This window comes from Bidens hawaiensis, unplaced genomic scaffold (assembly GCF_021521415.1).
Source record: "Bidens hawaiensis isolate Kalapana, Puna unplaced genomic scaffold, B.hawaiensis_p1.1 tig00005637_1, whole genome shotgun sequence".
NCBI lineage: Eukaryota > Viridiplantae > Streptophyta > Magnoliopsida > Asterales > Asteraceae > Bidens > Bidens hawaiensis.
The window spans coordinates 188,608-211,394 of record NW_027491366.1 but is presented as its reverse complement, the minus strand read 5'-3'; the positions used below and the strand labels follow the sequence as shown (position 1 = coordinate 211,394).

At 35.8% G+C, this 22,787-nt stretch overlaps 1 protein-coding gene and 1 non-coding gene across 2 annotated transcripts; one reads left to right on the top strand and one right to left on the bottom strand.

Moving 5' to 3' along the window:
* Positions 1 to 19,132: 19,132 nt before the first annotated feature.
* Positions 19,133 to 19,205, bottom strand: TRNAE-CUC (transfer RNA glutamic acid (anticodon CUC)). The gene has a single exon. It is a non-coding gene; the product is annotated as a tRNA-Glu (tRNA).
* Positions 19,206 to 19,734: 529 nt separating this feature from the next.
* LOC143630267 (protein CHAPERONE-LIKE PROTEIN OF POR1, chloroplastic-like) lies at positions 19,735 to 21,798 on the top strand. The gene is made up of 4 exons (XM_077099327.1): positions 19,735 to 19,928; positions 20,037 to 20,143; positions 20,214 to 20,658; positions 21,450 to 21,798. The coding sequence occupies exons 1-4, from the start codon at positions 19,792 to 19,794 to the stop codon at positions 21,598 to 21,600; spliced, it is 840 nt and encodes a 279-aa protein (XP_076955442.1). The 5' UTR covers positions 19,735 to 19,791; the 3' UTR covers positions 21,601 to 21,798.
* The last annotated feature ends 989 nt before the right edge of the window (positions 21,799 to 22,787 follow it).

Genomic DNA, 22,787 nt, shown 5'->3' with positions numbered 1-22,787 from the left:
CGAAACACCGCAGCGTTCGACTAGTTGAGTGCCTATACGTATACACAAGGTCATACTCCCAGCAGGCGAGCGTAATTGTGACCAGGTGTGATGTGCCCACCACATATGAAAAGATCCAGACAAACGTATACTATAGCCTGAGGCCAGTATTTATTCCATTGTTTATAAATGTTTTAGAGACACTTAGTCTCACGTAAAGTTTTTCATATAACACGTTGACTCGTTTGAAAACAAGTTTGTAAAAGTTTTGGGGCGTATTCAACTTTTGATTTGGATCGGCTTCAAACACCGTTCGAGGGTCTTTCCCTTGTTATCTCGCACCTATAGTACGAGTATAAACATTTGTTAGTCGGATATACAATCCGGCTTAAGACCTTTAGTCTTATTTTATAAACTTTACCTCGATGAACCTTTAGTTCATAAATATCTTTTACTTTAAAACCTTTAGTTAAAAAGTAATTTATAAACCTTTAGTTTATTTATAAAACCCTACGTTTCTTCTTCTCTAAGAAACGTATTCTTTTTTATTTTATTATTCAAGAATAGTTATTATTACTTTAATAATATTTTCATAACAAAGATATATACTTACACACATATATTTATCAATATTCATAATCGTATCTTTTGTTCTTTTCTTTATCATGTTTACTTTTTCTTTTATCGAGGTATCGAGTATAACCTCGACTTAAGGTTTAAGCCTTTTTATAATATTTATTTTATTCGGGCATTATGCCTACCTTTGTTTGGAAAATAAACCTTAACGACTTTAGCAACTCTGCAACGCCGCTTCACTTTCTTGATCAACTCTTATTCTTGATTGTAACATCCCGAAATTTCAAGATAATATTAATTATATTACTTAATAATAGAGGGAAAGTTTACTCGGGTTATCGGGATATAGAAAGAGTAGGAGTTGGTATGGGTCGGGCTAGTGTTGGGTAATGGATATGGGTTATGGACTTGGGTTATGAACGAAGGAAGGAGAGTCCATGGGCTTAAGCCCATGATCCCTAATAAATACCCTTAACCACCATTTCTCACATATTCCATACACACACTCAAAACACACACATTCTAACCGATCAAGATTCGAAGCCGAGACCCGAGATTTTGTTGATAGATCTGAGTTGGTAATGTAAGAACAAATCCAACAAAGCTAATATTACTGAAAATGGTTAGGATTGGATGGGTTAACCGGACCCGAAACCCAAACTGCCCAAATCGGACCCCTAAAACGTCGATTTTAGGCCGATTTGATGGTTGGGTTTTGTAGGCGCCGATCATACGATTCCGTGGGTACCAAAATCGAGTTATTTGGCTAAGAAACGAAGGAGTTATGGGCAAACAGATCTGCAGCGCGATAACTTCGCCTGCAAGATTAAGTTCGCCTGATGAACTTCGCCTTCAAGCGTAACTTCGCCTTCAAGCGTAAGTTCGCCTAAGGTTTAACTTCGCCTGAAGCCAAGTTCGCCTAAGGTTTAACTTCGCCTGAAGCCAAGTTCGCCTAAGGTTTAACTTCGCCTGAAGCCAAGTTCGCCTAAGGTTTAACTTCGCCTGAAGCCAAGTTCGCCTAAGGTTTAACTTCGCCGAAGCTAAGTTCGCCCGAGGGTTAACTTCGCCTAAAGCCAAGTTTGATTAGAAAATAAATTATAAAGCGATAAGTTAAAGTAAGCTAATGCTAGGCCACCAGATTAGATCAGGCGAGTATTGATACGTGTAACTTGTACAGTCAGCCGAGCTCAGATAGAGAAGGGATTTACAGCTATCAGAAAAAGAAGCAGAGTTCAGGTGAGTTTCTAGCCCCATTCCTTGTTATGTTTTCGGGGCTGTGTGCATACTCGATGTGTTGTTAATACATTTATCCTAAGTGATAAGTGTATGTCATATGTGATATGTGTGATAGATATGAATGATTGTTTGTCGGTACGCGAACGATCTTCGGATATTGCGCGTACTGTCAGGTTAAAAATAAAGGTACGAATATTATATATCGAAGATGTATGAATATTTCAAATGAATACTTGTCGGGGCGTGAACGATCTTCGGATATTGCACGTAACGACAAGGGGCATGGTTGTTAAATGAATGAGGTAAAGAATGCCTAGAGTGTTCTTATGTTATAATGTAAGTATGTGTATATAGGTACACGAATGGCATGTGAGTTCTACGTTCGACATAGTAAGTTAGGATGGCAAATCCCTCTAGCTTCTGTCGGACATAGACTCGGCTGGTGATGGCGTAGTTAAGGACTGCGAGCCTTATACGTGAAGTAGATGATATATGTAAACGTAGATAAGGACTGCGAACCTTATACGTAATGTAGATAGACGTCAGCATAGGAAAGGACTGTGAACCTTATACGTGCTGTATTTGTAGCATAGGGGAGGACTGCGAACCTCGTACGTGCTATGAATTAGGTTGCAGCATAGGAAAGGACTGTGAACCTTATACGTGCTGTATTTGTAGCATAGGGGAGGACTGCGAACCTCGTACGTGCTATGAGTTAGGTTGCAACATAGGGAAGGACTGCGAACCTTGTACGTGTTGTGAATGTATGTCAGCATAGGAAAGGGCTGTGAACCTTATACGTGCTGGTTTTGTAGCATAGGGGAGGACTGCGAACCTCGTACGTGCTATGAGTTAGGTTGCAACATAGGGAAGGACTGCGAACCTTGTACGTGTTGTGGATGTATTATGGTATAGGGAAGGACTGCGAACCTTGTACGTACCATAAATGGTGAACATAGGTAAGGACTGCGAACCTTGTACGTGTTCACGACCTTGAGTACAGGTATAGACGGTGAGCTATGAACATACTCTCGGTAGACTGAGGTTAGTGATTGTAGATATGTATGTATGTGTGGTAGCAAGTATGTATGTAGAACAGAAGGGTAACTAGTGAAGTATGGATATGTATCTACGGATATGTATGTATGTGTATGTATTGTATGGCGATCGATTAACTAGAACTCACTCAGCGTAGCTGACTTTTAGTATGCACGCAGGTGAGCTGATTATAGAGTTAGCATGAGGATGACACACGGCATGGATTGAACGGCTGGCATCTGAAGAAAGAAGAAAAGATGTTTTAAATATAAAGTTTTGTGTTATGGTATCAAAGAAAAGATTTAATGTTTTGTAACAAATGATTGATGTTTTATATTCCGCGAAAAGTTTTAATAAACTCTGATTTGAAGGACTGTGTTTATGAGTAAATCCGACGCTAAAGTAGGGCTACCGGGTGTCGGGGCCTTACAAGTTGGTATCAGAGCATAAGTTCGAGAGATTTAAGCATCCTACATGCTTAGACTCGAACAGAAAATGGGATTTAAGTAAGAAAGGAAAGAAGATGTCAGTTCAAGAATGCCATGTGTCGCTCAAGCAAGATCAGTAAAGGTAAAGTGTATGATTAAATGATATATGTTAATGAGAAAGAAAAGATATGTGAACGATAGGGATAGGAATAATTGATTGTTTGATTTGACTAATTGCTTAAGTAGAACCAGCACAAGTAGACTCATAAAGGGGAGTGTATAGGACACGGAAAGCAACGTGATCAGCTAGTCACAGCTGGCCACTGTTATTACCTGTTATCCTTGCTATCCTTGTACTAAATAGTTCCTTGAGTGATGATGTTTGTGTTGTCCCTTTAAGAATACGGATGGCTGGAGCTGGAGAATTTGTTGAAACTGGGGGTCGCACTGGGCGTCGTGGCAGGCCTCGTCTTGTCCGGCAACCCTCGGTAGAAGAAGCTTCCCATACTGAAGATGAAGGAAGCGCAGCTGGAGGAGACCAGAACAACAACGAAGAAGTTCAACTTAGCCCTGCAGTTCAAGCAGCCATTGTTCAAGCTGTAGTTGCTGCTGTGAAGAACCTGAATCCCGAAGGATCTGCTGGAAGCCGTGAACGAACTGCTGAAGGGGCGGGTGGTGATGGTAGGAAGGATGGGGAAGGAGAAAGAGGGGCCTCGAGTGAGGATAAGTCTGTGAAAGTCGATGACAGGAGAAGAGGCCAAGGTGGGTGCAACTATAAGTCCTTCAAAGGATGCGACCCGCCAAAGCTAACTGGGTTGGGAGACGCAATCGCTACTCTCCAATGGATAGCCACTATGGACAAGGTTATCCGCATTAGCGAATGCCGTCCCGACCAAGCTGTGGGTTATGCTACTCAGTCGTTTGAGGAAGAAGCTATGTATTGGTGGGAAGGTGTGGAGCAGAGAAAGACTAGGGATGAGATCAAGGCGTTGAGATGGGACGATCTGAAGGAGTTGGTGATGAAAAAGTTATGCGCAGATGCCGAGGTTGAAAGGACGGAGATGAAGTTCCTGAATTTAAAGGCCGGTATGATGACGCATCGTGAGTATACTACTGAATTCAACCGACTATCTAGGTTGATGCCTGATATGGTTGACACTGAGGTCAAAAGAATCAAATGTTATGTGAGGGGATTGCCATAAAAAGTCCGCATGTTGGTCAGAGCAAATAAACCTGCTACTTTTGACTCTGCTGTTGAACTTGCAGAGGTGGTTTATGCTGACCTGGCTGAGGACGATGTGGTGGTGGGGGAAAAGAAGGAGAAGAAATGGGCTACCTCTGCTAAGCGGTCTGGCGAGATGGTGACAACAACTGATGAGAGGAAGGCCAAGGTTGGGAACAAGGATGCGTGTAAGACGTGTGGGCGAGTGCACCCGGGGGAATGCAGGATTGGGACAGACAGGTGCTATCGGTGCGGAAAGGGTGGGCATTACTCTCGAGACTGCCCTGATCGTCCAAAGTGCTTCAAATGCGGAAAAACTGACCACATGGCTAGGGATTGCAAGGAATCAGGGGCGGGAGGTGCGAAAGGATAAAGACTTGGGGAAACTGCGGGGAGGAACACCTGATGAAGGAATAATTGCTCATGCAATGGTTTTATTAAATTACATTTGCTTAAGAACTTGCTTTGTGTTAAGGTTTAAAACTTATGTTTATCAGTGACGTGTAATATATTGAGTTTGGTTATGAATGATTATTATGTTATGATGAAATGTTGTTTTAGACAATAGTGTTAAAAGTACTAATCGCAACCCTTAGAAGGATGAGATGAGTCTTAGTACATCGAGGGTCTCATGGACAAGCTACCTTAAATAGCTAAAACACATGACCACCATTCGATGACTGCAAAGTCGGAAGTAAGAAGGATAACTCAGAAAGCGAAGGCGATTCATTAAAGCGTGTAAATATAAGAAGTTTTCATTTTATAGGGAATAGGTTAGGTTTCGGGGACGAAACCTCTTTAAGGAGGGAAGACTTGTAACATCCCGAAATTTCAAGATAATATTAATTATATTACTTAATAATAGAGGGAAAGTTTACTCGGGTTATCGGGATATAGAAAGAGTAGGAGTTGGTATGGGTCGGGCTAGTGTTGGGTAATGGATATGGGTTATGGACTTGGGTTATGAACGAAGGAAGGAGAGTCCATGGGCTTAAGCCCATGATCCCTAATAAATACCCTTAACCACCATTTCTCACATATTCCATACACACACTCAAAACACACACATTCTAACCGATCAAGATTCGAAGCCGAGACCCGAGATTTTGTTGATAGATCTGAGTTGGTAAGGTAAGAACAAATCCAACAAAGCTAATATTACTGAAAATGGTTAAGATTGGATGGGTTAACCGGACCCGAAACCCAAACTGCCCAAATCGGACCCCTAAAACGTCGATTTTAGGCCGATTTGATGGTTGGGTTTTGTAGGCGCCGATCATACGATTCCGTGGGTACCAAAATCGAGTTATTTGGCTAAGAAACGAAGGAGTTATGGGCAAACAGATCTGCAGCGCGATAACTTCGCCTGCAAGATTAAGTTCGCCTGATGAACTTCGCCTTCAAGCGTAACTTCGCCTTCAAGCGTAAGTTCGCCTAAGGTTTAACTTCGCCTGAAGCCAATTTCGCCTAAGGTTTAACTTCGCCTGAAGCCAAGTTCGCCTAAGGTTTAACTTCGCCTGAAGCCAAGTTCGCCTAAGGTTTAACTTCGCCGAAGCTAAGTTCGCCCGAGGGTTAACTTCGCCTAAAGCCAAGTTTGATTAGAAAATAAATTATAAAGCGATAAGTTAAAGTAAGCTAATGCTAGGCCACCAGATTAGATCAGGCGAGTATTGATACGTGTAACTTGTACAGTCAGCCGAGCTCAGATAGAGAAGGGATTTACAGCTATCAGAAAAAGAAGCAAAGTTCAGGTGAGTTTCTAGCCCCATTCCTTGTTATGTTTTCGGGGTTGTGTGCATACTCGATGTGTTGTTAATACATTTATCCTAAGTGATAAGTGTATGTCATATGTGATATGTGTGATAGATATGAATGATTGTTTGTCGGTACGCGAACGATCTTCGGATATTGCGCGTACTGTCAGGTTAAAAATAAAGGTACGAATATTATATATCGAAGATGTATGAATATTTCAAATGAATACTTGTCGGGGCGTGAACGATCTTCGGATATTGCACGTAACGACAAGGGGCATGGTTGTTAAATGAATGAGGTAAAGAATGCCTAGAGTGTTCTTATGTTATAATGTAAGTATGTGTATATAGGTACACGAATGGCATGTGAGTTCTACGTTCGACATAGTAAGTTAGGATGGCAAATCCCTCTAGCTTCTGTCGGACATAGACTCGGCTGGTGATGGCGTAGTTAAGGACTGCGAGCCTTATACGTGAAGTAGATGATATATGTAAACGTAGATAAGGACTGCGAACCTTATACGTAATGTAGATAGACGTCAGCATAGGAAAGGACTGTGAACCTTATACGTGCTGTATTTGTAGCATAGGGGAGGACTGCGAACCTCGTACGTGCTATGAATTAGGTTGCAGCATAGGAAAGGACTGTGAACCTTATACGTGCTGTATTTGTAGCATAGGGGAGGACTGCGAACCTCGTACGTGCTATGAGTTAGGTTGCAACATAGGGAAGGACTGCGAACCTTGTACGTGTTGTGAATGTATGTCAGCATAGGAAAGGGCTGTGAACCTTATACGTGCTGGTTTTGTAGCATAGGGGAGGACTGCGAACCTCGTACGTGCTATGAGTTAGGTTGCAACATAGGGAAGGACTGCGAACCTTGTACGTGTTGTGGATGTATTATGGTATAGGGAAGGACTGCGAACCTTGTACGTACCATAAATGGTGAACATAGGTAAGGACTGCGAACCTTGTACGTGTTCACGACCTTGAGTACAGGTATAGACGGTGAGCTATGAACATACTCTCGGTAGACTGAGGTTAGTGATTGTAGATATGTATGTATGTGTGGTAGCAAGTATGTATGTAGAACAGAAGGGTAACTAGTGAAGTATGGATATGTATCTACGGATATGTATGTATGTGTATGTATTGTATGGCGATCGATTAACTAGAACTCACTCAGCGTAGCTGACTTTTAGTATGCACGCAGGTGAGCTGATTATAGAGTTTGGAGCCCGTCGCGGTACGCGACGGCCTTTTTGGCAAGCCCGTCGCGTATCGCGACGTAGGCTGCCTGAGTCACCATGTAGACCTGCCACGTGGCGACACACTTTGCCACCGTCTGCCATGTGGCACACGTGTCACACTGTGTCAGACCACGTCATCGCGATACGCGATGACGTGGATTCAACAGCGATCGCGTATCGCTGTTGACTCCTTCTAGAAACTTTTGACCAATCCCTTCGCGACACGCGATGGGCTTGTCCTTTGTCCCGTCGCGTATCGCGAGAGGACAAGAAAACAAAATTTTTATTTTAAACCCTAAGGTTTGGAATTTTGACATTTTTGATCCTTAGATTTTGGAAAGTTATCAATTTGAACTCGAAATTTTCTCGATGTTACAAAGGGTGTGCGTGGTGCGGTTCAATGCGGTTTTGGGCTATCATCAAACCATAAGTATATTATTAATTTTTATACAATAAAAATAATAATAATTCAAAAAATAAATAAATATTAGAAACAAATAATATAAAACAACCCCTGTAAGATTTGCTTGATTTTTAAATGGAGGCTTCTCATGCATTTGATCCGAATTCACGGGTATGGGTCTCATCAAACCAAGATATTTCTTAAATGAGCTATAACATCTCATTAAATTAAAAACTAATCTCACAAAATATTTGATATAAAAATCTTATAAAGTAGGGATATACTAAAATTAATATTTGATTTATTTAAAAAAAGATATATATTATTTATAATTAAAAAAACCAATTTATAGTAACAAAAATAAACGGGTCTTAGGTTTCATCAAACTCATATCGCTTTTAAACCTGGTTATAACATCTCATTTATTTCTGACACAATTTATCATCAAACCGTAAGTATATTATTAACTTTCATACAATAAAAAAAATAAAAATTCAAAAAATAAATAAATATTATAAACAAATAATATAAAACAACCCCCGTAACACAGAGGATAAAAAAAAGTATATATATATATATACTAGGTTAGACCCCGTGTGACACACGGGTTGGTCAAAAATATAACAAACAAAATAAAAAAAAATCATATATATTGAAAATAAGATAAAAAAAATGGGTTCATATTATATAAACAATTATACTACTTCAAGTAGACATATAAATTACAATTATCTAAAAATTTTCTTGATTTTGGTTTACAGTCAACGCAACATATGTATCGAAAAATTTTTATTATATATAGATTAAATTTCAACAAAACTAATAAATTTATCAAAAAAATTTAAGACTACTTTTAAAAAGTTTATTTATCTTTTTTTTTAAGTAACGCGATATTGCAAACTTATAAATAATTTAAATGTTTTCGTGAAAAATTTTGACCGGTGCTCAAAATTTTAAATCAAAACTAAATCTTTGATTTGTTCTCCCTACATAACTAGCAAACAATTTTCTGTTACAAAAATAACTAAAAAAAATTCTATAATTATCCTTCTGATGCGAATTTGATTAACAATGTGTTGTTGGTAATTTGTTACTAACACTTGTGGCTAAAGAAAATGCAGATTCAGAATGGTCATTTGTAAACATGATCATGATCTTAAATTATTCAATTGTTTTTTAAGTCACGAAAGTCTTGTTTCAACTACTTCAAACATCAAATTCCACTTTCTTTAATGTAACTGATAATTATTAACTCTGTAAATACTTTAATAACATAAGAAATCATATTGTCTACATATGAAATATTTGGTAGTAATAAAGGGTTAATATGAGAATGTTTTACAAAAAAAATAAAATTATAAACATGTTGGCATATTAAAAGTTAAAAAAAAACATTTTTCTTATAAAGACAATGTATGTACATTACATATAAATCAACTAAGTGAATCGATCAGATTACATGATTCGGATTGAATGAATCACATTAAGAAGATTGATCGATTGAATTGTGAATCGATTGAATATGTGATATAATGCTAAATATATATGTTTCCCTTGTTCATTTTAATTAATATTTTAAAAGTTTTTGTTCGCTTTTAGTCAAGATTTGTATACTACTAACATTTCTATGTTTCGTAGGTTCCGGGATTTGATCGTGATTAAAAAGTGCGAAAAACGAGCCAAAACAGAGATTCGGAATGCGTCATGAAGAACCAAAACAGAGAACCGGTCAGACCGGGCCGGTCTGACCGCCCCCCATGGAGAAGCACGCCGCGCCGCGCGAAGGGGGAAGGCCAAATGCCCTTAGCGCGGCGCCTAGGCAATGATGATGGGTTTTTAACTCGTTTTTGTTTATTGTCGGGCCTTGTTTTCGCTATTTAAACACCTTTAACTTAAACCTGACATAACCTGAAGCCACCAGCCGATTTTGGAGAGTTCTTGGAACTATTTTACGAGTTTGTTGGTGATTTTGAAGGCACGAGAACAGCCGGTGAATAGCTTTACGTTCAAGATCGAAGACTACGGGTTTTATCGCCTTTAATCTTTCGTTTCTCATTATTTCACCATGTTTTCAGTTTTATTTGCTTTGTTTGATTTAGACTATATGATGCTAGGCTAAACTTCATAAACTACCTAGGTCGTGATGAACCTTTGTTCGGTTTGATTTTGATTGGGATTTCTTTTCGTTATGGATTTTATGTTCTAAGTAAAGTGTTGAGTTTGAATTAATTGATGCGTATGATTGCTTGGTTTTATTTACTTGGATTTATTGTTTCACATTACCCTTGGTGATTGTTTCATAGGATAGGGTTTTGTTAGGTCATTTATTAGTGTGTTCTTGACTAGTTTATGATTGATATGCATTAAAATCATAGAAACAATAAAATCAATTAAATAGATAAAAGTGAGATGCTAGCCTAGAAAGCTGTAAGGTGATAGGTTATTGATAGATCTTTGTTGGTCAGGATTGCTAGGTTTAGTTCTTCGTAAGGAGTCTGTCTAGGTTTGATTGTCAGCTTAGTCTATTAAGTCAATTGAGTCTTCTTAACTATCTTTGATTTCCGCGCTGTAAGGTAGGATTTAGTCATAAAGATACTTAGACATAAATTATTAAATAACCGTAAGGAAGTTTAATTTATAAAACTGGTGAGTCTTAAAACTTGTTAGAAATCCATAGGTGTCTTCTTGAAGGTCAAGGGTCCTGTTCGGGTTTTCTGTCAATGGTCTATTTTACGATCTCGGTTCCATAACATAAGTTTCCCATTTGATTGATTGTCGTGACATTGGGGATTCTAGCCTAGATAGTTATTTTCATCATCTGAGTTAATCTAAGTGTTTTAATAGTTTATTATATTTTATTTAATTAGGGTTAGGTTTAGTTAATTAATAATTAGTTTAAAACCCCTCTTCAAACATTATTATTAAATAGTCACGTCCTGTAGTTGAGTCTAATTAGCTAGTATACGTAATTTATAGAGTCTCGTGGGTTCGATATCCGGACTTACTTAGCTGTACTAGAGCCGACCGGTACACTTGCCGGTTAGTAGTTTAAGTTAAGTTGAACCCAAGCGAGTTTGGCTCATTTAAGGTACTACACAAGCTCGAAAATATGTTAGGCTTGTTTAAAGTTTTGCTCAAAATATATAAAAACAATTAAAACCGTATATGAATTAATTAATGAATGATAACCGAGCTGAACTCGAGATTGAAAAATTAATTAAAAAGTCGTGCTCGACTAGACTCTTTTACACACGTGGTGCCTACTACTGTTTGATTATGTATGTGCTGTTTGAAGTTATAATAATCGAATTAATTATTTAATCAGATCATGTTTTTGTAATAATAAAATAGTAACCAGATTTGTTTTTTGTTGGTGACAATTTTGCTTATTTAGGGTTCTAATTGAGGCCAATTAGGTCAAATTACAACATGTTACTGATGGATATAATCATAGATGGTGCAGAATTAGTAGCAAAATTGTATATGCTGATTAAAGAATTACAGTATATGGGCAAACATGTAGCAATTGTTTGAATATGAGTTACCTGTGATTGTCTTCTCCTAAGCAGAATTGCAGAAACCAGAAGAATGGTGAAATCAAGTTTGGAGAGATGATGAAGGTAGGTGTTGAAGACATGGCGGGTAGTGGGAGATATTCCCGCCATGATGTTGACAAGGGCAAACATGGAATTGAATTTTTAACGTGATTTTATGTCTTTCTTTCTCTTCAAATCACTCCAAATTGGGAAGAAACATATAAAGACTAAAAACCCATGTGTTTCTCTTCTCCTCTCTTCCTTTCTCTCCTAAAAATAATCTCTGGAACATCAATTTTTTTCTTTTCACTCCAAATCATCTCTCTTCTCTCCTAAACTACAACTCTGGAACACAGTGTTAAAGTTGGTTGTTGAATTGGTGTGTTATAACTTGTTTCTTACGTTTGCCAATATGGTGTAATAACAAGCATGGCCTAAATCTTCAACAGTGATAAAATGATGGAGGTTGGTCATTGAGTGAAATGTTTGGGTTTGAAAATAATCAACAATGGAATGGATTGGATTGCTTGTGTCGGCTAACATAATAACAAGTAAAAGAGGTGATGATTGACTTTTGATATCTTAAGATATATTTGTGAATATTTTGTTTTACCACCATGAATTATTTAGATATTTGGGTGGTTTAGATTAACTATGTTAGTTTATGACTAGTTGAATGCATTATAAATGAACTAGGTGGTTAAGTAATATTGTATGGAGATTAGACATTAATCATAACCTTAAACATTCGAACGCTCACGTTCGGGTAGTGTAATGCAACGTAGGATTATAAAAGAAACGCTTGTAAATATTTTTGTATTCGTTGTTGATATTTATATAAAAGTTATAAAAATAATCAGGTAACATAGAATCAAACCTCCCGGGTTGTTCAAATATATATATCCAAGTAGTTTAAAGGTTTTCTATCATCAACGTTCGTTATCGACGAATATTTTTGCCGTTTTAGCCTCCGCCGTCGCCGTGTGAACTCCGGCGAGCTTTGCCATTCATCTAAATCAAGCATTGTTTAAGGTAATTCAATTGCCATTCTGCTCGTTTTGATTCCGACCAATACTACTTATTGAAGTTGTATCCACACAACACAAATTATGTAATTGAAATAAAGAAAAATCCTAAGTTATTTATTTGTTTATTTGGAGAAGACGTAACTAGTTTTTACTTTGGTACTGTTTAACTTTTGTTTGCAAGAAATTGTGTACGTGCTGTCATATTTTCATGATTAATAACCAATTGACTAGTGCATCTTTCTTTAGTTGTTTATTATTATTATTATTATTATTATTATTATTATTATTATTCGATAAAACAGTAACAAAATACTCAATTCTCATATTTAATTATTAGATAAATATTATTACTATCATTACTATTTTAAGTGTTCTATGTTTTTCATAAATGTGAACAAACTTTAATAAACGAATGATCAATTTGATTAAATAAGGAATTTAGATAAAACTATGTATTTCATTTATAAATAAAATTTTACGGATCTTTCGAAGTTACCCGTGTCTTTCAAAATATTTGATGGACTTATGCCATCAATCTCTATTATAAATGACATTCAATATTGCTTTATATAAAAACATGTTAAGATTTGTTTTTCTTTTTTTTTATGCAAGATTAAAGGTAAATTAAAGTCTAAATGATTATAATAAATATAGGTTCCGCATCAGTTACTTCTTGCTCAAGTAATCTCTCATTCAGATATTGCTAGCTCATCGAACCGAACCGACCCGGCCCGACTCTCTCATTTAACTTACTTTCATCCTCAAACGCGCATTTTACCATGTGAGTTTACATATCCCCCTTTTTCCTCTTTTACGTTTTGGGGGTGGCATGTATACCCTATTTAAATTACTTATTTTTTTTACTTATCTATTCACAACACAATTCAATATATGTTAATGTGTGATTATTGCATGATCTATGATAATGCTCTATGTGCTTAATAGTTTATTTTATGTTTGGTGGTTGGTATCTCATCCTCATCTATCCTCATCTAGTATGATCATACATTTACCCAAGTACTTTGATTTCGTATCAATAATAACGGGTTCACATCTATTTAGTTGTTTACATTTTCAAATGAATTGTAATACTCATCATTTATATACGAATTGTGGTTTTTATCTATATATATAACTCAACTAAAACTTATGTATTCTCACCAACATTCGTGTTGACAAACTCTATTTTCATACATGTTACAGGTACAAGTAGTTGAAATTATTCAAGATTGAAGAATTTAGTTTTACATTAGGATATTATTCAAAATACAAAACATGATGTAATTGTTGTTCTGTTTATTGAATTTGTGTACTTGTTTTGATATTAATGAATTAAATAATTATTGTCACTTTAATTAGTGTCTTTCGAGCTACTGTCCAATCAATACGTTACGCACCGACATGTTCCGCCTTTGGTCGGGGTGTGACAGGAAGTATGCATACTCTTTTCATTATGTTTAATATTTTTTGGTTAGTTTTTAGCTAGTTTAATTAAGACGTACATGTTTTATATTGTTTGGTTAGTTTTTAGCTAGTTTAATTATTTTGATTTTGAAATTTAATTAAAATAATTAGAAAATGTCATGTGATACTTTAAAGAAATTTGGTGAATAACAAAATGAGAATTTGATGGAAAATCCACCTATTTGTTATATAGAGAGATTGTTTGGTTACTTTTTAGCTAATTTAATTGTTTTGATTTTGAAATTTAATATAATTAAAAAATAATCAGAAAATGTCATGTGACACTTTAAAGAAATTCAGTGAAAAACAAAATGAGAATTTGATGGAAAATCCACCTACTTACTGTATAGAGAGATATGTGTTTTTTATTTGTACCTCATACTTCTGGCTTGATTATATAATTTATATTATTTCACTTATTAGTGGGTTTTGTTTCTGCACTTAGATCATTCATCTTTATTAATACTCTTAAGGGTGTCAACAAAGGTCTTTGTTGTCTTCAGCAATTATTTACACGTCCGAAGGCTAACCTTATAGGGTTATGTCTCCCTTATTATTGGTTCCTTTCATCTCCAGATTTTCTACATTTCACCTATGCTCTATTACTCTTCATCAATCGCAGGTAACACTTTTTTAGGGCTTTTTTTCCTTCATCGGGTTTTCATATTTAGATCATGGACTTATGCTCAGGTTTTGTGCTTTTAATTGGTTTTTCATGTGTTCGAATTTGGCCTAACAAATGCAAATTTGACTTTCATTGGTTTAGGTTTTATTAGTTGTAATTGAAAATTTTGCTATATTAGGCCTGCAAAGTTGGCGATCTTATTTATTTATGTTAGTCAAGGGTTTTGTGGTTCTAATTGGGTTTTGTGTGTTTGAATTTGGCTTCTAATTGGATTTTCATGTGTTTGATTTTCGCCATAGAAATGGAATTTTTTACTTAAAAAAGGGTTTAGGCTTCTAATTATTAATTGTAATTGAAAGACAGTAGTCATGGTGTTTGCATTTGGGTCATATATATTTTAATGAATTGCAAACGTCAGATATCTAACATTATTATTATTATTATAAGGTACCACATTGTTGTTTTAATTAAAATAATCCAACATACAAAGACAAATAGAGAAAAATAACAATTTAAAACATAATTCTAAGTTATGCCACATATTTCTAACTTATACCACGAAACAAAAAAAAACATATTAATTAAAACTTCATCATCTACTGAAGCCATATGTTGTAAATTATGAAACGTAAACATGTAGATGTTGTAAGTTGTGTGTTATAAAACTATTTTTTAAGTACACAACATAAAGAATGCTTGAAATATAAATATAACTGCAACATTCTAGGCAAATCCCACATCGGCTGTAGACAAGAGAGATCTTTGGTTCATAAGTAAATGTTATGCCTCTTAAATCACTAACGCGCTTTGGGCTTAACGGTAGTGGACGAGAGGAGAGCTTCACAGTTAAGCGTGTTCGGCTGGAAGTAGTAGCAGGATGCGTGACCTCCTAGGAAGTCTCCACATGAGCAACCAAAAACAAATCCGTGAGTTATTCGTGGGCAAAAACGGACAATATTGGTGGTGCGATGGGTCGAATGTTACAATAACAATGAGATATAATTATAATTTTTACTAAGTCGCACATTTAATAAAGCAACAATATAATCCAAACCTCGTGATTTAAACAACTATTTAAATCCAAACATCCAGTCCAAACGTTCATAAATAATTTTCCAAAATCCAATAATAATAATAATAATAATAAAGTTTAAAAATTTAGAAAAGTAACAATGAAAACAATTAATTGTCCTTATTACTCAATAAAAGATGATTATAACTATTTATTTTGAAAACTTCTTCAACTTAGGACTTAATGTTTAAAATTAATGTTCAAATTAACATGTGGTAATTATCATCATCGTACTCAGTATATCCCACCAATAGCAAAGTTATGGTAGGGTCTGAGAATGGTAAGATGTAGACAGCCTTACCTCTACCCCATAGGGATAGAGATGCTGCTTTTGGTGAGACCCCCGGCTCGATAGTAGTTTTGCATCAAGCCTTGGATATAAGACACATAACACTCAACCATCGGGACACCGACTCATTGGTGCATGTACCCTTGTCTTTCGGCTATCAACGCCACCACATGATGCCTAATTAACCTTCCACCACTTTTAACCTTATTTTAACGAGATTAGTAAAATAACGTCAAATTTAGTGCAATTTCACTTTTGCCCACCCGAGGGTTCACACATATATACATTATATGCGTGCACCGCAAGTATGGCGTCATGTGGTAATTATATAAATGAAAAATTGGTTAGTTGGATGCTTATGTGGACATACTAATTGAATGCCATGTGAAAACTTTGTATTGTTTTAATAGTGTAGTAAGATAAGTCATATCAAATGATAGTATTATATTTGGTATTATGTCCATTGTTTGTAATAGAGCTTACACTAAGGTTAGATGAAAACTAGCATATATCTTAAACAATTATTATACACTAAGGTAGCGTTTGGTATGCATGAAAGACAAGAGGAATGAAATGTATCATTACGTGAGAATAAAAAAGGTGGTGTTTGGTTGCTTAATGGAATGGAATCATCCATTACACATGGAATCCCATTCCATCAAAATCATTTCTTCCCATCCCCCTTTCTTTTTTTTCATTCCATTCATCCCTCACCATATTTTTTCAACACCACCACCACCTAACAACAACCACCACCACTACCATCACCGCTACCACCAATGACCGCCACCGGTGACACCACCTCCGCCGCCACCACCACTACCTTACCACCAGCGCTACCACCACCACCACTGTCACTGCCTAACCATCAACTTCGTCGTCGCCACCATACCATCACCATCACTACCAATGCTACCACCGCCACCCCACCGCCAGCACCACCACCACCATTTTCGTCGTCGGAGCTACCATCACCACCATTTTCGTCGCCGGAGCTACCACTATCGTCACTATTTCAGTTTTTTTTTTTGTAAAATATAAATATATTTTGAGATATGAATGTTTTTATTATTTCTATTTCATTCATACAATTTTGTTTTATACCAAAGAACATAAATTAATTATTCATTTCATTCCCATATGTTAACCAAACAAGACAAAGGAATGGTAATGATCCATTTTATTCCCTTATTCATTCCATTCTTTCTCTCATTCCATTTCATCTTCATTCTATTACTTCCAACCAAACATACTAGAGGTGGCAATAGGAGTGAGTTGGGTTGGATTTGGGTGATGGGTCAGGATGGGTATGGGTCAGGATGGATATGGGGTTAGGTCCGTAGGATGGATATTTAAAATAGAGGGTTAGGATGTATATGGGTCAAGATGGATAAAACTAACCCATCTTGACCCAAATGAAGGTTGACATACAAAGGGTTTTAAAAACCCTCAAAAAAATATTCAAAAAAACTATTAAAAAAATAATAACACAAAATATAAATAACAAACGCAAAATGTAAAATAACTAAAATATTTCCCCCATTCTCCTCGTTCATAAAAAAAAAATGTTCCGGTTCAATTTCGAGTTTTTCGGGGTTTTTTTTCGGTTCGGTTTTGTTTTTTTTTTCATTTCGGTCGGTTTCGGTATCTGCTCGGTTTCAATGATTTCGGTTATGATTTCTCGGTTTTTTCGGTTTCAGTGTTGTTTTGTTTTAGTCAGTTTTTTCGGTTTCATTTCGTTTTTTTTGTTTCGTTTCGATTCATTTGTTTTATTTTGGTCGGCTACGTTTCAGTTTTTTTGTTTCGTTTTGGTAAGCTTTTTGATTGCGTTTCGCTTTTTTTGTTTCGTTTTGGCCAGTTTTTCGGTTTTATATCGGTTTTTTTGTATCGTTTTGGTCGTTTTTCTATTCGAGTTTAGTTTCGTTTCAGTTTTTTTGTTTCGTTTGTCGGTTCGGTGTTTTTGATTCGTTTTGGTCCGGATTTTAAATTGCATTTAGTTTTTTTATGTTTCCTTTTGGTCAGTTTTTCAGTTTAAATTCGGTTTTTTGTTTTGTTTCGGTCGTTTTTCTATTTCGGTTCAGTTTCGTTTCAGTTTGTTTGTTTCGCTTTGGTCGGTTCAGTGTTTTTGTTTTGTTTTGGTCAGGTTTCAGTTGCATTTCGCTTTTTTTTTGTTTCGTTTTGGTCATTTTTCTATTTTGGTTCAGTTTCGTTTTGTTTTTTTTTGTTTTGTTTCGGTCGATTCGGTGTTTTTGTTTCGTTTTGGTCGGTTCGGTGTTTTTGTTTTGTTTTGATCCGCTTTTCAGTTGCATTTCGTCTTTTTTTGTTTCGTTTTGGTCAAATTTTCGGTTTCATATCGGTTTTTTTGTTTCGTTTTGGCGGTTTTCTATTTCGATTCAGTTTTGTTTCGGTTTGGTCGATTCGGTGTTTTTGTTTAGTTTTGGTTAGCTTTTTGGTTGCATTTCGCTTTTTTTGTTTCGATTTGGTCAGTTTTTCGGTTTCATTTCGTTTTTTTCGTTTTGGTCGTTTTTCTATTTCGGTTCAGTTTCGCTTTTGTTTCATTTTAGTCAGTTCGGGGTTTTTGTTTCGTTTTGATCGTTTTTTGGGTTTCGGATAAGTTTTGTTTCGCACATGATAGTTTGGGTATTTTGAAATAGATAAATTTTGGATAACTTGGATATTTTGTTTTGACCCATTTTAACCTATAAATGAAACCCACTTGTATATTTACAACCCATCCTGACCCACTTGTAGAATTTTTATGATCCATCTTGACCCAAAACAACCCATTTGGGTTGGGTTTGCCACCCTCAAAACATACCCTAAAAGTTATTATAAAAATAAAATTATATATTAACTAAAGTCAAATCACTTAAAACCAGGTCATAGTCATTATACGATATAACAGTTGTCAGTGTATAATTTGGATCCAATCAAGCACTCACTGGCATAATGCACTTGAACTAATGAATAAGCATCCCGTAGTGTTTGAGGTTTAGCTACGAATAAGATTGTTGAAAATACGGATGCTTAACCGTCGTCATTGAGTGGCCTAATTTGTATCACTAAGGTGACCTCTTCTATCTCATTATACTTGATTATCCCTAGAATCATCTCATTCCCCATGCGCTTTCCACGCGATTGCCAAGGAAGAAGTCTCACGCCATTGTTGAATTATATTATCAAAATCTATCTTCGTTTGTGGCAGAATAATAATAAACAACAAAAAATAAATTCTGTTGCCGGGACTTGAACCCGGGTCTCTCGGGTGAGAGCCGAGTATCCTAACCAACTAGACTACAACGGATTGATGCTAAGGGTTAATTCCAAACACTTATCAAACATTATTACTCTCGTGTTCAGGAGCCTTCTATCCCCTAACCTGACAAAAACCTTGCTTCAGTATTGCTCCTAAATCCTAATCCATTGCTTGTCGTCTGATAAATCCCCATGAAAACTACTCCGTACAAATTCAAACTATATTATCTCATTCTCTGATACTTGTCACTCAGTTCATCCTTCAGGTAATTTAATTAATTCCTCTTTGTATTAATAATTTTGCACTGATTTCCACCTAGGGCACGACATGTTTCATATGTATACAAACAGTACCCAATTGCTTGTTCGTACAACTACCCAACTGAATATGTGATAAGATTAGTTGAATACAATGTAGGTTTGCTGAAATTACTCTCATAAATCTGGAATTGTTCACCTTTTTCCATTAAGTTTTGTGTTAAAAGAGTCGATTATTGCCGCTCAGTTTATAACACCCAATTCAAATAATTGGTAACTGTTTTGTTATTTCGGGCAATTTGTATTTTTCATACTCATGGTCAATCTTGTTGTGTTATTAGGCTTAAGATCAAGTTTAGTTCTACGTGTTAGATAAGATGAATCTGTCCGGATTGACCGGAAGCCCCGTAAGATATTGCTTCAATCTACATTCGAGACGTCCAGCTGTACCGTGTAAGCGCGCTTCGGCTTTCCAAGATAAGGGTAAAGTCAGAAACTTGTTTTGTCTTGGAAGGTAGTTCTACTGATCACTCTTTATGACTTTGTATGTGACAACTATTTAATTAGTTACTACATTTTTTTTAATTATTTATTTGATATCGTTAACTGATTATGTAAGCAGACGGAATAATTTGGCTGGTTCAACAAATAGATGTTTCACAAAGAGAACGTTTATGGTGAAATGTGCAATGGATGCTTCGTTTGGTGATGCTAGAGATGAATCATCCGGTAACTTTTTAGTTATTGACTCTTTAAAAGTTCTGAAATTGCTTAAAAACTAAGTCTTTTTTAACTGCAGCCATGTTTCCAAGAATCAACATAAGGGATCCATACAAAAGACTCGGAATCAGCAACGACGCTTCTGAAGAGGAAATCCAAAGTGCTAGAAACTTCTTGGTTCAGAAATACGCTGGTCACAAACCAAGCCTAGATGCAATTGAATCTGCACACGACAAAATAATAATGCAAAAGTTTCATGAGAGGAAAAACCCTAAAATCAACGTGAAGAAAAAGATAAGGGAAGTTAGTCAGTCTCGAGTTGTCCAGGCTGTCACGAGCAGATTTAGAACACCGGCTACTAACTTCATTATCAAAACATCCGTTGCATTTGTGGTACTTGCAGCTCTTACAGTTCTTTTTCCAACCGAAGAGGGACCCACCCTTCAAGTTGCCATATCATTGTTTACCACGATATATTTCATACATGACCGCCTCAAGAGCAAACTCAGAGCTTTTCTTTACGGGTATGCTTCACAGTTCACACTTTCCATTTTTGTTATGTTTCATGAAGGGTTAATCGTATAAAGAAGTAACCAACTTTGGTCCAATTTCTATCTTTAGTAACAAACTTTGTTTTAGCTAGAAAAACATCAAAGTTTTAAAGGTTTTGGGTTATACTTCAAGAAGAGTTGAATGCATATAAAAATAACCAACTTTGGTCCAATTTCTATTTTAAAGTAACAAACATTGTTTAAGCTAGAAAAATATAAGTTTTAAAATGTCACTTCAAGAAGGGTTAATTGAATAAAAAGTAACAAACGTTGGTCCAATTTATATTTTTAAGTAACAAACTTTGTTCAAATGTTCAAGCTAGAAAAAAGCATCAAAGTATCAAAAATTTTGGTTAATACTTCAAGACGGGTTAAATGCATAAAAAAAGTAACCAGCTTTGGTCCGATTTCTATTTTTGGTAGTAGACTTTGTTTAAATTAGAAAACAATAAAGTTTCAGAATTTAGATCTAAGGTGGTGATCTAAGTATTTGACCCATCCGGTACAGTGGTACTTGGTCAAAATGATGATGTGGCGGCTGACAGGTCAGCAACTTTTGACCATGTGGACATTATTTTTCATATGTGGCGCTGAGCCACGTCTAAAAACTGTATATTTTAGATAATTACCTCTAATCAGATGGAAGTAGTAAGCTGGTTACTTAAGCAATTAGCTCTTCAATAAACCAAAGTTCTGGTAATTTAGTTAGAAAGTAGTTATTCATGACATGATACATGTTAATGCTGACGTATTTTGAGTTTCAGGGTGGGAACTTTTGCTGTGTCGTGGCTGTTGGGAACGTTCTTGATGGTGTCGGTTATCCCACCAATACTCAAAGGGCCAAGGAGTTTAGAAGTGACAACATCGTTGGTAACTTACGTGCTTCTGTGGGTTTCTTCTACTTATCTTAAATAGCAGAATCAACTGTTTGTTTCATTTAGATTCCAAAATTTTGTTCTTTAAGGTGGTAGCTTTGTTACAGAGATCAGCTTTTCGGTTTATTTGTTGCCTTTAATATGTTGTACAAGGGGTTTCATGAATCATGACATTACTTCTGTGACTTGTTTAAACTGTTTTTGGCTTCCTCGTCATGATTTATGATTTGTTTACACCATTAAGCTTTAACATGTCAAAATCATCTTCATAAAAGTGGTGGATTCATGTTCATTGGTATCACGTTGAACCGCCTAAGAATCTCACCACCAACACCACCACGATTTCATCCGTCAGTGATGCTAGTTTGTTGGAAAGATAGTGTGGTTTGGTTTGATGGTTGAGTTGATCTTGGTGTCTTGTAGTATGTTCTTGGTTTGATGGTTCAGTACTAAAAAAAATTGTAAAAATTGAAATTCATATTATTTTGTATATCTTTTAAATGGTACGAAATTTATTTAATTATTTACAAAAAAAACATATAGTAAGAAGATTCATACAGTAAAAATGAGTTAATTACATGGATAAATGCTATTTATGGTAAGGTTATATACAGTCATACACTTTCGGTTTCGGTTTTTTGAAAATTCAATTTACATCCCACACTTAAGGGTGTAAACGAGCCAATTCGAGTTTGGCTCGTGAGTATTTTTTGAGCTCAGACTGGGCTCTGGTTTAACTCATTTATACTTATTAATTAATTTAAAGACATTTATAATTATTTTTTTATATTAATTTGTAATTATAACTTTTACATATAACATAATATGTATTGTTTAGTTATCATAAGTTTTTGTATAATATCATTACAATATAAATATATGAATTATAGCCTTTTTAGACTCGCGATTCGTTTAAGTTTGGCTCAATTCAAGTTTCCAACATGCCAATCTAGAGTAACTTACGGGCGTCTTGGCTTGTTTACACCCTCTCATATAGTTACATTACTCGTTTAAACCTAGTATAACCTTACCACCGATACCGTCCGCACAATAATTAGCTTAAAAACAAAAGTGAAAAACCAAATCGAAAGTAACATAAACATAAGTCCAGTGACCATTAATGTTGTCATTCTAAGGTCTATAACCACACGTTCAATTAACGGCAAATAACACTTCTGACATGGAGCAACTTTCATCCCTTCATCAAATATCATCCCACTGCCACGT

Bases quoted from the DNA above. Each gene is read 5' to 3' on its own strand.
- LOC143630267 (XM_077099327.1), top strand. From the start codon at position 19,792: ATGAATCTGTCCGGATTGACCGGAAGCCCCGTAAGATATTGCTTCAAT. The intron at 20,144-20,213 runs GTAACTTTTTAG...TTTTAACTGCAG, and splicing joins TGCTAGAGATGAATCATCCG to CCATGTTTCCAAGAATCAAC. The intron at 20,659-21,449 runs GTATGCTTCACA...TTTGAGTTTCAG, and splicing joins CTCAGAGCTTTTCTTTACGG to GGTGGGAACTTTTGCTGTGT.